At 45.2% G+C, this 18,803-nt stretch overlaps 1 protein-coding gene across 2 annotated transcripts in view; it reads left to right on the top strand.

Annotated features, from left to right (window-relative positions):
- COLEC11 (collectin subfamily member 11) overlaps positions 1 to 8,178 on the top strand; it is a 38,717-nt gene extending 30,539 nt beyond the window's left edge. Inside the window, exons 5-7 of one of the 2 annotated variants that reach the window (XM_007518920.3) lie at positions 2,912 to 2,965; positions 6,984 to 7,079; positions 7,247 to 8,178. In XM_007518920.3, coding sequence (XP_007518982.1) covers positions 2,912 to 2,965; positions 6,984 to 7,079; positions 7,247 to 7,638 — 542 coding nt within the window. In that variant the 3' untranslated portion in view covers positions 7,639 to 8,178. Of the gene's footprint in view, positions 1 to 2,911; positions 2,966 to 6,983; positions 7,080 to 7,228 lie in introns of both variants that reach the window. The other variant, XM_016186335.2, reaches the window with a different exon arrangement.
- Positions 8,179 to 18,803: the final 10,625 nt, after the last annotated feature.

Raw genomic sequence — 18,803 nt, 5'->3', positions numbered from 1 at the left:
ACACCTGGGTTTAAACCTTTGGCTCCTAGGTGGGTGTAGTGGTGGGGGAGCTTCATGTGCATGGAAGCAGCGGTACATGTGTCTATCTTTCTCTCTTTTAATCTCTCCTTCCCCTCTCAGTTTCTCTTTCTCCTATCAAAAGAAAACAAACAAGAAAAAGAAATAAAACAAGAAAAAGATTTGTCTTTCCAATTCTGACTTATTTCACTTACTGTAAGGTTTTCATTTTATCTATGCTGTAGCATACATCACAGTTTTCTTCCTTTTGGGGGGACTACATAATCCTCCTATCTCTAATAATGCTGCTATACATTGATTCATCCACTCAGCTATTTCTGGGCATTCAGAGTTGGGTCATTTCCACCTTGTAGGCATGGTGAAGAACGCAGCGGCTGTTGGCATCCCAGTTGGACTGTGTACACTACTTTTAATCCATCCATGTGTGCTGGATTCATTTCAACATCTCACCAAGGGACAACTTGCCAAGACCCTCGTTTGGCTCAGCTTACTTGATTTTGCCTCATCTTTGAAATTGTCATCTTGGGTCCTTGTCAGGCTGAACTTTTTGGTCATTGTTAGCCTGGAGGGTTGAACAAAGAACAAAAAAGGACTCAGTTGGCTAGAGAGTGCTGATCGTTCTTTCCTCCTGCACCAAGGGGAGCTGAAGCTCCAGATGGAAAAAGTCACTGCCCCTCACTGGCCTGTGCCAGCTGAGACACTTAAGTTCCTCAGGGAGAGGAAAGATAATGCTTTCGGAATATTCATGTGACTTTCATCTGAATAGTGACTGTCTGATTTTAGAGTCGCTCGGAAAGCTTCGTTGTCATGATTTCATCAAAGGGGTTGTAAAACTCTTTGTTTCGTAAGTTGAGAGAGCTGGAGGTGGAGTGCTGAGGGGGCTGGAGCCCAGCTCTCCTGGTGGCTGTGGCCTCCAGGGACACTAGGCCACCTCTCAAAGGGGCAGAAAGGCCATGGGGACTCAGTGTGAAGTCACCAGCACTGTTTGCTCTTTTGTGTCTGACAGCGTCTGAGCTCCACTCCATATCACCTGTTCTTTCTGAACTTTGTTGTTGCAATTGAGAATACAGAAAGAGCTGGTATAGAAATTAACTGCTACTTACTTAGTCGTGGTAAGGATTCATGAACTCAGATATGCCTGGTACTCCATGAAAACACTCAGAATTTGCCAGAGTTGACTTAAGAATGCTCTTCTGATAATCTTTATTTTTTTACTTGTTTTAATAAATATGTTTAGTTATTTATTGGATAGAGACAGAGAGAAGTTGAGAGAGAAGGGGGAGATAGGGAGAGAGAAAGAGAAACCTGGGGGTTGGGTGTTGGCTGCAGTGGGTTAAGTGCACGTGGCAAAGCGCAAGGACTGGCTCAGGGATCCTGGTTCCAGCGCCCGGTTCCCACTTGCTTGTGTGTGTGTGGGTCGCTTCATGGGTGGTCTTTCTTTTTTAAAATTATTTTTAGTTTATATTTATTTATTTTCCCTTTTGTTGCCCTTGTTGTTTATTATTGTTGTTGTAGTTATTGTTGTTACTGATGTCGGTGTTGTTGAATAAGACAGAGAGAAATGGAGAGAGGAGGGGAAGACAGAGGCAGATAGAAAGATAACTACAGACCTACTTCACCACCTGTGAAGTGACGCCCCTACAGGTGGGGGGGGTGCAGGGTGGGGGGGCTTGAATCCAGATCCTTGCGCTGGTCCTTGAGCTTTGCGCCACGGTGTGCTTAACCTGCTGCGCTACAACCCAACCTCCGTGGTCTTTCTCTCCCCCTCTCTCTGTCTTCCTCTCCTCTCTCGATTTCTCTCTGTCCTAAAATGGCCCCCAGGAACAGTAGGTTTGTGGTGCAGACACTGAACCTCAGTGTCTTTTTTCTGGAGAGAAAAAAAAAAAATAAAGAAAGAAAGAAAGAAAGAAAGAAAGAAAGAAAGAAAGAAAGAAAGAGACACCTGTAGCCTTGTTTTACTACTCATGAAGCTTCTCCTCTGTATGTGGGGACTGGGGGTTTGCAAACCAGGTCCTTGGAAATTGTAATATGTGTGCTCTACTGGGTATGCCAACACATAGCCCCTCCTTTGTTAACCTATTTGTTTTTTACCATTTAAGAATATATTTTATTAGTTCATTATTTATTGAATAGAGACAGAGGGAAATTGAGAGGGAAGGGGAAGACAGGGAGGGAGAGGGAGAGGGAGAGGGAGAGGGGGAGAGACATCTGCAGCACTGCTTTACGCTTGGGAAACTTTCCCCCTGCAGGTGGGGATGAGGGGAAGGGCTTGAACCCAGGTCCTTGTTTATTGTAACATGAACTCAACCAGATGCTCCACTGCCCAGACCTCTTTCTGATAATTTTTTAAAAGTGTTTTCTTTTTTAAAAAATTTATTCCCTTTTGTTGCCCCCCTTTTTATTGTTGTTATAGTTATTATTGTTGTTATTGATGTCATTGTTGGACAGGACAGAGAAATGGAGAGAGGAGGGGAAGACAGAGATGGGCAGAGAAAGACAGACACCTGCAGACCTGCCTTCCAGCCTGTGAAGCGACCCCCCCCGCAGGTGGGGAGCCAGGGCTCGAGCTGGGATCCTTCTGCTGGTCCTCACTCTTTGTCCACGTGTGCTTAAACCGCTGTGCTACAGCACTACTTCCTCTGATAATTTTAAAAATCTTGTCATGTGTATGTATGCTCCATATCACATAAATCAATTTTGAAGGAGGAATTACCTGTAAAACACATTTCTCAACAATTCACGTCAGAAATGGGACTGGGGGAAATCTTAGGGTATTATATATAAAAGAAATAACATTGCTCACCTCAACTTTTTAAAAAAATTTTTTTTTTATAATGCATGTGACATATCTCATGTCTTCTTTGGTGACTTTAACCTTGCTTTCCTTTTTCAGGTGAAAAGGGAGACTCTGGTGACATAGGCCCCCCTGGCCCAAGTGGAGAACCAGGTATAACACAGAGGGTTCAAGTATTATAAAAATATTAAAAAAAGATTTCACTCTTGAAAAAAAAAGTGCATCATGAAATAAATCTGCAACTGACTGCAAAATGGGGACATATTCACTCCATCTCTCAGTCCTTTTAGTAGACCACTATCGATATTTGATTTCCTTTTGCCTGACTGTTTTTATATTTTTCTTTTTTTAATTCCCTTTTTGTTGCCCTTGTTGTTTTATTGTTGTAGTTATTGATGTCATCGTTGTTGGATAGCACAGAGAGAAATGGAGAGAAGAGGGGAAGACAGAGAGAGGGAGAGAAAGACACCTGCAGACCTGCTTCACCACTTGTAAAGTGACTCCTCTGCAGGTGGGGAGCCGGGGGCTGGAACCGGGATCCTTAGCAGGTCCTTGTGCTTTGCACCACCTGTGCTTAACCCGCTGTGCTACTGCCCTACTCCCTATATTTTTCTTATGAAGGCAGTCTGTTTGCTGGCTACACATGATCATCCCTTACACATAGTTCAACCCGTCTAACCCAAACTATGCCATCTTCATTAAAAATATAAGATTTAGGGGTCAGGCTGTAGTGCAGCAGGTTAAGCGCACAGGGAACGAAACTTGAGGACGGGCAAAAGGATCCCAGTTTGAGGCCCCGGGCTCTTCACCTATGGGGTGGGGCGCTTCACAGGCTGTGAAGCAGGTCTGTAGGTGTCTTTCTCTCTCCATCTCTGTCTTTCCCTCCTTTCTCCATTTCTCTCTGTCCTATGTGGCAACAACAACATCAATAACAACAATAATAAGAACCACAACAGTGATAAAAAAAAAAAACAAGGGCAACAAAAAAGGAAAATAAATAAATAAAATGTTAAAAAATATATAAGATTTAATTTATATACTGAGAGAGATATTGAATGAAGACTGAGAGAGAAAGGAGGGAGGGAGGTAGAGGGGAAAAGAGATAGAAAGACAGACAGAGAGAGAGAGATGCAGAACATTGCTCAGCTCTGGCATAAAGTGGATACAGAAATATAACCTGTGGCCTCTGGGACCTCAGGCATGCAAGCTGGTGCTCTTACAGGCTGCGCTGTCTCCTGGCCCCAGCTCTCCTAAGTCACAATGCCTCTCTGGTTCTACAGGGTGCCCCCTAGCTGACCACCTGACTTCTCAGAAAAACACACCTGTACAATCTAGGATTGTCCTTACCCTGGGTGTCCTTAGAGCCATTTCCCCATGACACTCTGCTGAGGCTCCTGAGAGGTCATGGTACCCTGGCCCAGCAGAGTGGGCTTAGCCTGGTCTCCCTTCTGACAGTCCCTTCCTGTGCTGAGGGGGACCCAGCCTGGAGAATGTCCCAGTGCTCCCAGCCCACCCCCATGATATTTTTTTCTTCTTTCTGGAGCTTATCTCCTCTTCTTCCTCGATGTGGTGACAATCTCCTCTGCTCCCTGGGCTTCTCATCACTGTCACCTCCATGTTGGCTCTCTGTCCAGCCTTGCAGTTTCACTTGTCTGATGTCCATGTCACTGGGGTCTTCCTGCCTCCCTGCCCTTCTCTTATTCTCTCTTCACAGTTTCTCCTTCTTGAGCACAAACATCCCACTGAGTACCTTCTGCTGGACTGTGCAGTTTCTTTTTTTTCTCCTGTTTCTGCCGTTACCTGTAATCTCTCAGCGGGTTTACTGAAACACATCCTAACTGGCCTGAACTTTCTCATCCTCTCTCTTTATGAAATAACCACGAGACACAGAACATAGTAGACAGAGGTGGAAGACATGGTGTTTGAGTATCAGAACATTCTTCCAGTTAGATCCCAACTTTCCTTTCCATTTTTAACTAATGAACTTGTAGGTCAGAAGCCAAGAGGAACACCAGAGGTACCAACTATTTATTGTCCCTGGGGCTAGGTCTTGACTTCCATTTCCTGCCTGATGTGTCTAGGGAGATATCTGGTGTCTGCTGTCTTTCACGCATATATATTGCATGCCCACTTGACCTCATTCATCTTTGTAATTCCATACAGATATTATTGATCCAGTTTTATTCTTTTGCACATGTCATCCACATACAACACCACTTTCTTTCCTCCATTTTATGCTCTTGACTCTTTTGTCATAAGTTATCTGTCCAAATATTTGAGGATTTATTCCTATACTCTCAGGTCTATCTCACTGATCTCTGTGTCTGCTCTTATTCCAATACCACCCTGTTTTGATTACTATAACTTTGTAGTGTAGTTGAGTTCAGGCAGTGTATGTCTCTAATATCATTCTCTTTTTGTTCTCTCAGGATTGCTTTGGCAGTGAAGAATCTTTTATGATCCCAAATAAATTTCAGGGCTGGTAAAATAGCTCACTTGAATAGTGCTCTGCTTTGTCATGTGCGTGACCCAGGTTTGCGTCTGACTTCCTTGCACTGAAGGAAGTTTTGGTGCTGTGGTTGCTTTCACTCTCTGTCTCTCAACCTCTTTGTCTCTACCTAAAAAAAATAATAATTTACCTAAACAAAATTTAGTATCATTTGTTCTATGTCCTTAAAGAATGTCATTAGAATTTTAGAGATCACACTGGATTGCTTTGATTTGTGTGTTTGTTTTTTTTAAAATTAAAAAAAATATTTATTTTCCCTTTTGTTGCCCTTTTTTATTGTTGTAGTTATTATTGTTGTTATTGATGTCGTCATTGTTGGACAGAGAGAAATGGAGAGAGGAGGGGAAAGACAGAGAGGGGGAGAGAAAGATAGACACCTGCAGACCTGCTTCACCGCCTGTGAAGTGACTTCCCTACAGGTGGGGAGCCGGGGCTCGAACCAGATCCTTACTTCCAGTCCTTGCGCTTTGTGCCACATGCGCTTAACCCGCTGTGCTACCTCCCAACTCCCTTGTATGGTTGTTTTAACAGTGTTCAAGAGTTTTTTTTTTTTTTTGGTGTGCATTTTTTTTTTTAAGTGAGCGTTTCTCAATTTAGTGTTATAAAGCATGTTTTTTTGATGGGGGGCAGACGTTGATGCACCTGGTTAAGTGCATATGTCATAGTGCATAAGGACCTAGATTCAAGCTCCCAGTCCCCATCTGCAGGGGCCAAGCTTCACAAGTGGCAAAGCCGTGTTTCAGTAATCTCTCTCTCTCTTCTACCTCCTTTCTCTCTTTTAAAAATTGCTACCAGGGTTATTTCTGGAGCTCTGTGTCTGCATTATGAATCCACTGCTCCCAGCTGCCATCCCCCCACTTTTCCCCCTTATCTGGTAGGTCAGAGAGAAATTGAGTGGGGAGAGGGAGATAGAAAGGGGTGGAGACAGAGAGACACCTGTATTACTTGCTTCACCACTTGTGAAGCTTCTCTGCAGGTGGGGAGCGAGGAAGCTCAAATCTCAGTCCTTGTACATGGAGACAGAGAGGCACCTGTATTACTTGCTTCACCACTTGTGAAACTTTTCTGCAGGTGGGGAGCGAGGGAGCTCAAATCTCAGTCCTTGTACATGGTAACGTGTGCTTAACCAGGTGCACCACTGGCTAGTCCCAGTCTCTCCCCCTTCACTCCTGATTTCTCAGTGTCTCTATCCAGTACATAAATATTAAAAAAAATCTTTTGGGGGAGCCAGGCAGTAGCGCTGCGGGTTAAGCGCAAATGGTTCCAAGAGTAAGGACCGGCTCAAGTATCCTGGCTCAAGTATCCCGGCTCAAACCTGGGCTCCCCACCTGCAGGGGCATTACTTCACAAGTGGTGAAGCAGGTCTGCGGGTGTCTTTCTCTCCCCCTCTCCATCTTCCCCTCCTCTCTAGATTTCTCTTTGCCCTATCCAATAACAACGGCAGCAGTGACAACAATAACAATAATAAGGGCAACACAAATGGGGAAAAAATGGCCTCCAGGAGCAGTGGCTTCTTAGTGCAGGCACCGTGCCCCAGCAATAACCATGGAGGATATATATATATATATATATCTTTTGGGGGACTATACATACTAACATATTTCTTCTCTGAGCCCTGCCCCTTGCATAATCTTCCCAGTGTAACAGTCCTGGTTTCTGCAGGCATCCCGTGTGAATGCAGCCAGCTAAGGAAGGCCATTGGGGAGATGGATAACCAGGTCACCCAGCTGACAACTGAGTTAAAATTCATAAAAAATGGTATGTCCTCCACGCTTTCCCTGTTCCTGAGCCTCTCACTCACCTGTCCCTCTGCCCCAACCATAGATTCCAAATACCCACCCCATCTTGTTTGTCTGTGTGGAGCTACACTGAGTTTGTTTATGGAAACGCAAGTGCTCACTTTCCAGCACTGCCCTCCCCCGCAGCTGTTGCTGGCGTGCGAGAGACAGAGAATAAGATCTACCTGCTGGTGAAGGAGGAGAAGAGGTACGTGGACGCGCAGCTGGCCTGCCAAGGGCGCGGAGGCACGCTGGCCATGCCCAAAGACGAGGCCGCCAACAGCGTCATGGCGGCTTACATCGCGCAGGCGGGCCTGGCGCGCATCTTCATCGGCATCAACGACCTGGAGAGAGAGGGCATCTTTGTCTATGGTGACCGCTCCCCCATGCAGACGTTCAACAGGTGGCGCAGTGGGGAGCCTAACAACGCCTATGATGAGGAGGACTGTGTGGAGATGGTGGCCTCTGGGGGCTGGAACGATGTGGCTTGCCACATCACCATGCATTTCATGTGTGAGTTTGACAAGGAGAACGTGTGAGCGCAGCGTGGTTGGCCCCATCATCCATTATGCCAGAGGTGGCACTTCCCAGGGCCCTTGGTGGACAGAGGGCTTACTCCCAAAAGCCTGAGGGAAGGGCTATTATTTCTTATTAATTAAGGGTGATTTTCCTCCGCACCTCACAGAATGGTGCATGCTTAGGAGGCAGAAAAAAAAAAAAGTCTGGGGTGTTGTTTCTGAGGAAGTAAATTTTTATTACTTGTATTGTAGCCAAAACGTTCATTTATGTAAATGCTACTCAGAATCGCTCTTACCTTTCCTCAGGCCGTAACACAAAATCTTTAAATATCTCCCTACTTAAGTACACACAGTGAACTTAGGGTCTTAAACTACTGTCTTCACTTTTAGTTTCTAGTTGGAAGAACACCCCACTCACCTTAGACCAATGTTGCTGTTAATAATATTAAAGCATATGTTCCTTTGTTCAGTGTTATCCAAAATAAAAAAGTAATTTTGCTTTGCTTCAAATCCAGAGTTGAAGAAAAGGAAAGATAAACTTTCCATATTTTAACAACTGAATGTGTGGTGTTATTTTTTTCCTTAAGAAGACACACAGACATGGGCATGTAAGGGAGAGTCAGTCAGGATTGTGGGCAAGAGGAGGTGGTTGGGTGTCAGCTGTGTTGTGTTGGGGCTTCTTGTGCCTCTGTGTGTTTTGGAGGGAGGCCTGAACACCAGTTCTGGTTGGTTTTTTTTCCTCAATCAGTTAGACTGAGGGAGGAGAGGGGTAGTGGGAGGGGGGAAAGAGAGAGAGAGAGAGAGAGAGAGAGAGACACCACAGCATGGGAGCCAACCTTGTGGCACTTCCATGTGGTTCCAGGGTTTGAAAGCTCATCACCCTTCCTTTATGCCTCTACACTGTATGAAATTTTACCTGTAGAACAGACATAGTCCTGGAAGTTGAATGACCACATTTAAATTTTTGATATGTAGTAGGAGATTTGAGTTCTTAATTTTTTTTTTTTTTTTTAGCTAGAGCTCTGGCTTATGGTAGTGCAGGAGACTGAAACTGGAACTTCAGAGCCTCTGGCATGAAAATCTTTGGCGTAACTATTATTTTATCTCCCCTGTTTTGGTAATGCCAGATTTGAGTCAGTTAGCTGGAAGACAAGAGAGAATGCCCTTCCTCGATGAGAAAGTGATAGCTGGGCTGAGGAGCATGGGCAGAGAATCTGAGGCTAAGGTAATTGAGACATGGCGGACAGAGGTAGGAGGCATCCTGAAACAGCCTTGTTGCTTCTCTGTTTGGGCCTTGGAGCTTGTGGAAAGAGATCTTAGGTCCAGAGGGCTGGCCTACATTTTATGTGAGGAGCAGAAGTAATTACCACTAAATTGCAAAAAACAGAGGGTCAACTTTAATCATTATGCTGAATGACTTCTCCCCAGCAATCTTCACATAGCATTTTTTCTTTCTTTCTTTCTTTCTTTCTTTCTTTCTTTCTTTCTTTCTTTCTTTCTTCTCCTCCTTGTCCTCGTCCTTTTCTTATTGCTTCTTTCTATTTCTTTTTCTTTTTGTCAGAACACTGCTTAGCTTTGGCTTGTGGTTGTGCCAGGATTGAATTTGGGACCTTGGAGCCTGAGACATGAAAGTCTTTTTTGCATAACCGTTATGCTATCTTTCTGGCCCTTTATGTTGTGTATTCTCCTTCTCTTTCTCTTTCTTATTACATGGTGGTGCTGAGGAATTGAACCTAAGACCTCTGAAAGTGTTGCATAAATTTGTGGTATCCACCACCTCCACCATCATAGTGTATTCTCCCACTCCCACCACAGTTATCACTGTATTCTTAATTAGGTAACCACAGTATACAAGACTGAGACACAGTACTCCTATGAGGCCACTTCTTGACTCTGGAATGTCTCCTGTGCTCACCGACTAGGGTGTGACTTTTTGGTGCTCTTCCTCACTGTATGAGTGACATCACTGTCCATGTAACCTCACTTGCTATGTGCTCTTGACTCCACCCCCTGCCCCAGTCTTGGGTGAACATGGAGTGGGAAGTTCCTGGGAGAGTTGAGGGTGTTATCTATAAAGGTGACGGAGAGCCTTCCCACGTCCCCTCTCCTCTGTGATCTGGTCACCATCAAGCCCTGTCCTCACGGATCCTCTGCATCCGTCATGCAGCCTGCTCCATCAGGCTGTCAACAGCCACTTTTGTCAAAGAGTGTACAGGGATCTAGATGATATGGGAAGCCCTCACTTGGTCCCATACTAGCCCCCTGTCCTTGTCCTCTTGTAGGTCAGCTCTGCATCTAGACACCTGTCACAACAGCTTGTCCAATGACCTTGATTTGGCTTGCTGCTTTGCAAAATGCATGATGACCACTCCCACCTCACCTATGTGGAGAAGACAACATGAAAAAAAGGCTCAGGGAACATCCCATGGATGAGTATTTCTATCTGATTCACTAGATAACAGTTAATAACAATTTATGATAACCAGTGATCACTGGGAGAAAAAAAGAAACCTGTGCTGGCTGTGGGGGCCAGAGAGCTAGTAAGTTTCCCTCTGGTTCTAGCACAGATCTGAGAGTTGAAAGGGCCAGGTGTGTGTGTGTGTGTGTGTGTGTGTGTGTGTGTGTATGGTATTGATGCTCACTGATTGAAAGGCCAGTGAATCCAGAGGTAAGGGCTGGTGCAGGCAAACCAGTCTTTAACCAGATACCAGCAGGTCTGAGTAGATGGCATGTTTCAAAAACCTTTTTCATGGGAGTTGGGCGGTAGCACAGTGGGTTAAGCGCATGTGGCAGGAAGCACAATGACCAGTGTAAGGATCCCTTTCGAGCCCCTAACTCCCTGCCTGCAAGGGGGTTGCTACAAAGGTGGTGAAGCAGGTCTCCCCCTCTCTGTCGTCCCCCCCTCTCTCTGTTTCTCTCTGTCCTATCTAACAACGACAACATCAGTAACAACAATGATAACTACAACAATAAAAAACAACAAGGGCAACAAAAGGGAAAATAAATTTAATAATAATAACAAAACAAAACAAAAACCATCTTCACATCTCAAGGGTTTTAGAGAGTCAGGAGTGGGGAGGCAGGAGCTGGAGAGAGGCTACAGACACAGGCTCTGGCTTTCTCCACAAACCTCCACAAATTCTTCAGATAAGGCTTATTAGATGAGGGGCCCTGTGAAGAAGCTGAGGTTTTTACTTGTTGGAGCTCCAGCTGTGCTCTGATCTGCGTAATCTCAAGGTCAGCCAGACCCACAGCAAATTTGGAATTCGGTTACGTATGTGGAGAGCAAAATGGAGTTTGTAATACTCATGAACCTTGAGATGTCCACAGGCCAGTGGGGGCACCCTAGGCTGTGGCCTACTGCCCACTGGTGCCTGCCCTTCATTTGGGCAGGGGCAGAGATGTGGTGAGTCCGTGCCAAGAGAACTAACTCTACCCTATAACCAAGGTCAGGCAGGAGTCTGGAGGGGCTTGATGGAGCGTCACTCCCAGTCCTAACATCTCCTGGCCTCTGGGCCATTTCTTCCCATATAAAGACTTTCAATCATCACCCTGGAATGGAACCCCACTCTTTTTCTCCTTTTATCATTTTATGGGGTGTTGGCGGTGGAAGCTAATAGTTTACAATACAGTTGTCGATACATGGGTACAATTTCTTATCTTGCCATAATAGGCGTTTGTAAAACACTTTCACCCCGCCTTAGGTCCTTTTCCATCATTATGCACCCCCAACCCTCCAGATCCCTCCCTGTTCTCTTTCTCTAGAGTCCTTTGCTTTGGTGTAATAGGAAGCCCATTCTTAGTTCTAGGGTGGGTGAGAAGTGTGGGGATCGGGAGCTTCATCTTCTGGCTTATATATGTGAATATATGTGCTTGTTTTAGGCCCATCTCCTCACATGTAGGTGTGGAGGCCAGTGGAAGCACATTAAATCTCCCTGGACCTAGCTGAGGGAACAGAGAATCCAAGGTCTTCTGTTCCTCAAGCCCAGAGGAATCTGTGTAACCTTCAGATTGCAAGGGGGCATACGTTCCTTTCCCTTGCACCCAGTCACAGACCTCTACCAGGCCTGTGATTGTCTTAAGACAATACGTGGCTCTGATAAACAACACATGGAATCAGAACTATTGCCTCATATTATTCCTACAGCTTTGCAGGACCATCCGTTCCCCTCCCCCCCCCCCCCGCCCCAGTCCCCCCCCCCCCCCCCCCGCATCTGGTTTGCAACGTAGAAGGGAGGGAGACGGTTTGATGAAAGAGAGAGCCGGATTTATTAGGTGCTGCAGTGAGGCATAACCAAAAACCTGGTGTGCAGTTTTTTATTTTTTCCTGAGCCCTCAGAGAAGCGTGGGCTGAGATGGATGAGCACAGAGACACCGCCTGGGGCTGCTGGGAGGTGTCGGTGATCTGCAAGTGGACACTGCCATCTAGCGGCAGAGGATGGGTATCGGAACCAGAATTCAAGGCGCTTGCACTCTCGTTTCTGTGGCTGGTGTGTGTGTCTGCAGAGAGGGAGAGGGAGAGGGAGAGGGAGAGGGTGAGAGGTTCTGAAGAACAAAGGGCAGCAGGTAGAGGATGGGGGCTGAGGGGGAGGGACTCTGGCCCTCAACCCCATGGTCACTACCCCTTTCACAAGTCGTTTCTCACCTTTGGTCTCGTCCCCAGAGTGGCAGTGGCTACCCAGCCCTGACAAACAAGACATCAGCCAGGAAAATAGCTGGTTTTATGTGGGTGGAAGGACAGAGTCCGGAAACAGTCTGTCTCCCACCCCTCATCCATTCAGTGCAAGCACAAACCAGGCAGAGGTACAGGAAGATGACCAAGGAAGACAATTCTCCAGGGGCAGCTGGCTCTGATTCCTGGGCAGGTGTCCTGTGGTTCTCAGCCGTCCTTACTGGGGGCACCTGCTGCGTGCCAGGTGGCCACACTGCTGACCCCACGTTTCCTCTGTGGGCTTTGTGGCAGATGACATGAGCCAATTCAATCCCTGATCCTAAAACTTAAGTAGGAGGCATTTCTTAACCATAAGCAGGAAATTCCGAGTCTGACTAATTTAGCAGAAAGGAAATCTGTGGGAAGCATTCTAGGAGTTCATTTGGGAAAGACCTTTTGGTATTGTGTAGCAGGAATAAAGCCTCAGAGTCAGGATGCAGATGACTCCTTGGGTCCCTCTGCTGGTGGCTGCAGGAGGAGCTGCTGCTGTGGAAATTGTATGGTTCTACCTACTACCCCCACTCCAGTTCCTAGTCTGTGTGTGGGGCCTCAGCCAGTGTGTGTGTGTGTGTGTGTGTGTGTGTGTGTGTGTGTGTGTGTGTGTGATTTCTAGAACATGACACACAGGTTGTGTATGCACCTTTCCCGCCTTTAATGGCAGCTGGGGAAGCCACAGTTTCAGTGTCGAGGATTGGAAGAAGCTGTTGCTTTCCAGGGATGCAGATATCCTGAACACACATCAAAGCACCCCCAAATTTAGTGACTTGAGTTGAACTTTATGGTTTGCCTTCTGGGGTCCAGCACCAGAACTTGCTTCTACTGTTCCCTGTGGGCTTTTTTTTTTTTTTTTTCTTTTTCTATTTGGAATTGGTGGGATCTACATGATTTTTTTTTGCTGCATTTCTAACTGGCCAAAGCAAGTTTGAAGGCTAGATCAAAGAAGGGGAGAGAGATTTTATGTCTTGAAGAGAGGAATAAGGGAGTCAGGTGGTAGTGTAGTGGGTTAAGTGCACATGGCATGAAGCACAAGGACAGGCGTTCAAAGCCCTGGCTCCCCACCTGCAGGGAAGCAGGTCTGCAGGTGTCTATCTTTCTCTCTCCTTCTCTGTCTTCCCCTCCTCTCTCCATTTCTCTGTGTCCTAACAATTACATCAGTAACAACAACAATCATATCTACAACAACTAAAAAAACAAGGGCAACAAAAGGGAAAATAAATAAATAAATAATAAAAGAAAAGAACAGCAATTTTGTGACCCAAGTATTTTTTAACTTATTTTTTAAATTTATTATTATTTAAATTTTTTATTTATAAAAAGGAAACATTGACAAAACCATAGGATAAGAGGGGTACAACTTTGCACAATTCCCACCACCAGGCCTCCATATCTCATCCCATCTCCTCCCCTGATAGCTTTCCTATTCTTTACTCCTCTGGGAATATGGACCCAGGATCATTATGGGATGCAGAAGGTGGAAGGTCTGGCTTCTGTAATTGCTTCCCCGCTGAACATGGGTGTTGACAGGTCGATCCATACTCCCAACCTATCTCTCTCTTTCCCCAGTGGGGAAGGGCTCTGGGGAAGCGGAGGTCCGAGGCACATTGGTGGGGTTGTCTGTCCAGGGAAGTTCTGGTTGCATCCTGCTAGCATCTGGAAACTGGTGGCTGAAAAGAGAGTTAACATAAAAGCCAAACAAACTGTTGAACAATCATGAACCTAAAGGCTGGAATGGTGCAGATGAGGAGTTGGGGGAGGGTCTCCATTTTGTAGATAGCTAGAAGGCATATTTTAGTTATATTCCAAAGGGCCTGTGGCATTTGTAACTTACCTTGCATGGAAAGGAGGTTTGGATATAGTCAGATACTGACTTAAGGACAGGCTCAAACATGGCAGAGCTATGTGAAAAGGCCAGGCTCTGACATGTGTCCTCTGAAGGGGGTGCTCCTGAGCACAGCAGAGGATCCAGCTCCACACCTCTTTCCCTGCAGGTATATCATCACTGTTAGAGGGGTGGCCTTGCTGCTCAGAAGTCCCACTGGGGCCTGGGAGGAAGTAGGGACATTAGGTGAGGATGGAGACAACACTTCTGCCTTTGCCCATGGGCTCCCATAGAACTGGAAGCTCCTGGCTCTGGTCTCAGTTTGACTCTGTTTCACCTTCTTTCACAGATCCTGCTTGGGCCAGGCTTGGTGGCCCTATCATTCCACTGGTGATGGCGGCACTGAGGTATATTCGGTTGAGGCTTAAACCCCCCTCCCCACCTCTCTATCATTTTCCACCAGGGTTTTACTATGGCTTCATGCCTGTGTGATTCCACTGCTCCCAGAAGACTCTCATTCTCTCTTCCTTCTTCTCATCCTCCCTCCCTTCTTTTTTCTCTCTTCTTTTCTTCCTTCCTTCCTCCCCTTTTTCAAGATAACAGGTGAGAGACAGGGAAGAAGAAAGAGACAGAGAGACACTAGGGAGCTCGGTGGTGACATACATGGTTTAGTGTATATGTTACTATCTATAAGGATCTGGATTCAAGCTCCTGGTCTCCATTTGTAGAGGGGCGGGGGGAAGTTTCCCAAGAGGTGAAGCAGTGCTGCTGTTGTCTCTTCTCTCTCTCTCTCTCTGTTCCTCTTTCTCTCTCTCCCTCCTTCTCCCCTTTCAATTTCTGTCTCTACCCAATAAAAAGTCTTATTAACAGAAGCCAGACCTTCCATCTTTTGCACCCCATAGTGACCCTGTATCCATACTCCCAGAGTGATGAAGAATAGGAAAGCTATCAGGGGAGGGGATGGGATATGGACTTCCGGTGGTGGGAATTGTGTGGAATTGTACCCCTCTTATCTTATGGCTTTTGTCAGTGTTCCCTTTTTAAAAAATTTTTTTTAAAAAAAATTTATTTTCTCTTTTGTTGCTCTTGTTGTTTTTCATTGTTGTTGTAGTTATTATTGTTGTCGCCATTGTTAGATAGAACAGAGAGAAATGGAGAGAGGAGGGGAAGACAGAAAGGGGGAGAGAGGGGGTCGGGCGGTGGTACAGTGGGTTAAGCGCATGTGGCACAAAGCGCAGGAACCGGCGTAAGGATCCCGGTTCGAGCCCCTGGCTCCCCACCTGCAGGGGAGTCGCTTCACAGGCGGTGAAGCAGGTCTGCAGGTGTCTTTCTCTCCCCTTCTCTGTCTTCCCCTCCTCTCTCCATTTCTCTCTGTCCTATCCAACAACGAATTGCGTCAACAAGGGCAATAATAATAACCACAACGAAGCTACAACAAGGGCAACAAAAGAGGGAAAAAAAAAAAAAGGTCTCCAGGAGCGGTGGATTCATGGTGCAGGCACCGAGCCCAGCAATAACCCTGGAGGAGGAAAAAAAAAAAAAAAGAAAGGGGGAGAGAAAGACAGACACCTGCAGACCTGCTTCACAGCCTGTGAAGCAACTCCCCTGCAGGTGGGGAGCCGGGGGCTCGAACCAGGATCCTTACACCGGTCCTTGCGCTTTGTGCCACCTGTGCTTAACCCACTGCGCCACCGCCTGACTCCCAGTGTTCCCTTTTAATAAATAAAAATAAAAAAAGTTTTATTAAAAAGAAAAAGAGAGACACCACACCACTGTTCTATCATTTGTGAAGCTTCCCCTTTTGGTAGTGTTCCTGTGTAGAACCTGGGGTTTTGAGCCTTGGGGCCTGCATTTGGTAAGTATGTGCTCTTCTGAGTGATCCATCTCCTGGCCCCTCAAGCCTGTTTCCAGTGTGTCCTGTTTCTCAGACTCCCCACCCTTGCTTTCTCTGAGCACCGAGGTCAGCCTGATCTTTGTCCTATTTCATGTCACTAGATATCCCTGCTTGGACTCACTTTTCTTTTCTTTTCTTTTTCTTTTTCTTTTTTTAGCTTTCTTTTCGGTCTGGATTTTTTTTTTTCTTTCTGATTTTTTTTTATCGGGGAATTAATGTTTTACATTCAATAGTAAGTACAATAGTTTGTACATGCACAACATCCCCCAGTTTCTTTTCTTTTCTTTTTAAAAATTTATTTATGAGAAAGGTAGAAGAGAGAAAGAACCAGACATCACTCTGGCACATGTGTTGCCAGGGACTGAATTTGGGACCTCATGCTTGAGAGTCCAAAGCTTTATTACTGTGCCACCTCCTGGACCACTGACTCTCTTTTCTTTTCTTTTCTTTTCTTTTCTTTTCTTTTCTTTTCTTTTCTCTTCTCTTCTCTTCTTTTCTTTTCCTTTCTTTTCTTTTTTCTTTTCTCTTCTTCTCTTTTCTTTTTCTTCTTTCTTTCCTCCATTCTTTTCTTATATTTATTTTATTTATTGTTGGATAGAGACAGAGAGAAATTGAGAGGGGAGGGGGAGATAGAGAGGAAGAGAGACAGAAACACCTATAACCCTGCTTCACCACTTATAAAGCTTCTGCCCTGCAGGTGGGGATCAGGGGTTTGAACCTGGGTCCTTGTGCACTGTAGTGTGTGCGCTTAACCAGGTGCGCCACCACCTGGCCCTCCTTTCTTATTTATTTTTACACTTTTTAAAGGTATTTTATTTTATTTTATTTTTTACCTCCAGGGTTATTGCTGGGCTCGGTGCCTGCACCATGAATCCACTGCTCCTGGAAGTCACTTTTTCCTCTTTGTTGCCCTTGTTGTTCATCATCGTTGTTGCTATTATTATTGTTGTCATTGTTGCTGGATAGGACAGAGAGAAGTCGAGGGAGGAAGGGAAGACGGAGAGGAGGGAGAGAAAGATAGACACCTGCAGACCTGCTTCACCGTTTGTGAAGCAATCCCCCTGCAGGAGGAGAACCGGGGGGCTCAAACCAGGATCCCTACGCTGGTCCATGTGTGCTCAACCCACTATCTGGCCTCCTTTTTTACACTTTTAAAAAATAAATAATTTTATTGGGGGGCTATTGCTTACAATACAATTGTTGACACGAAAGTTCAATTGCTCATCTCCCTATGATAGAAGTCTATAAAACATTCTCCTGCTCCTTCCCAATTTAGGCTCCTTTTCATCATCATGAACTAGGACACCTTCTCTGTCCCATCCCAACTTTCTCCAGAGTTCTTAGCTTTGGTGCAGTAAACCACACCCAACCCAAGCTTCACTTTGTGCTTTTCCTTTCCGTCCTTGTTTATTAAGTTTCACCTGTAAGTGAGAACAGCTGGTCTCTTTCTGGCTTATCTCACTTAATATAATTCCTTCAAGTTTCATCTGAGATAAGGTGAAGGGGATGATTCCATCATTTTTAAAAAATCTATTTCTTTATTGGGGAATTAATGTTTTACATTCAACAGTAAATATAATAGTTTGTACATGCATAACATTCCCAAGTTTCCCATTTAACAATGCAACCCCTACTATGTCATTTATCATCCTTCATGGACCTGTATTCTCCCCACCCACCCACCCCACAGTCTTTCACTTGGGTGCAATATGCCAATTCCATTTTAGGTTCTACTTGTGTTTTCTTTTCTGATCTTGTTTTTCAACTTCTGCCTGAGAGTGAGATCATCCCATATTCATCCTTCTGTTTCTGACTTATTTCACTTAATATGGGTTTTTCAAGGTCCATCCAAGATCAGCTGAAAATGGTGAAGTCACCATTTTTTACAGCTGAGTAGTATTCCATTGTGTATATATACCACAACTTGCTCAGCCACTCATCTGTTGTTGGACACCTGGGTTGCTTCCAGGTTTTGGCTATTACAAATTGTGCTGCTAAGAACATATGTGTACACAGATCTTTTTGGATGGATATGTCAGGTTCCTTAGGATATATCCCCAGGAGAGGAATTGCAGGGTCATAGGGTAGGTCCATTTCTAGCCTTCTGAGAGTTCTCCAGACTGCTCTGCACAGAGGTTGGACCAACTGACATTCCCACCAGCAGTGTAGGAGGGTTCCTTTGACCCCACACCCTCTCCAGCATTTGCTGCTGTTATCTTTTCTGATGTATGACATTCTCACAGGAGTGAAGTGGTATCCCATTGTTGTCTTTATTTGTATTTCTCTGACAATCAGAGACTTGGAGCATTTTTTCATGTGTTTCTTGGCCTTTTGATTCCATCATTTTTAACAGCTGAGTAGTATTCCATTGTGTATATAATACTACAACCTTCTTAGTTACCCATCTGTCCTTGGGCATCTGGGTTGCCTCCACATCTAGGCCATTACAAATTGTGCTACTATGAACATAGAAGAATCAGCCTACTCTCTTTTTGAAGTTTTTATTCTTTATTGGGGGGATTAATGATTTACAGCTGATAGCAAAATACAATAGTCAGGACATGTGTAACTTTTCTCAGTTTTCTGCATTAACACTCTAACCCCCCACCTAGGTCCTCCTCTGCCACCATGCTCCAAGACCATGATTTGTTCAGTGCAGAACACCAACTCTAGTCTCTTCCTTTTTCTCTTCCTCCTCCTTCTTTTATAATCTAATTCATTTTTTATTAGTGACTTAAATATTGATTTATAAAATTGTAAGA

Source organism: Erinaceus europaeus, chromosome 3 (assembly GCF_950295315.1).
Source record: "Erinaceus europaeus chromosome 3, mEriEur2.1, whole genome shotgun sequence".
NCBI classification, from domain to species: Eukaryota; Metazoa; Chordata; class Mammalia; order Eulipotyphla; family Erinaceidae; genus Erinaceus; species Erinaceus europaeus.
The sequence above is the reverse complement of the archived record's forward strand: the minus strand, read 5'-3'. Positions and strand labels throughout refer to the sequence as shown.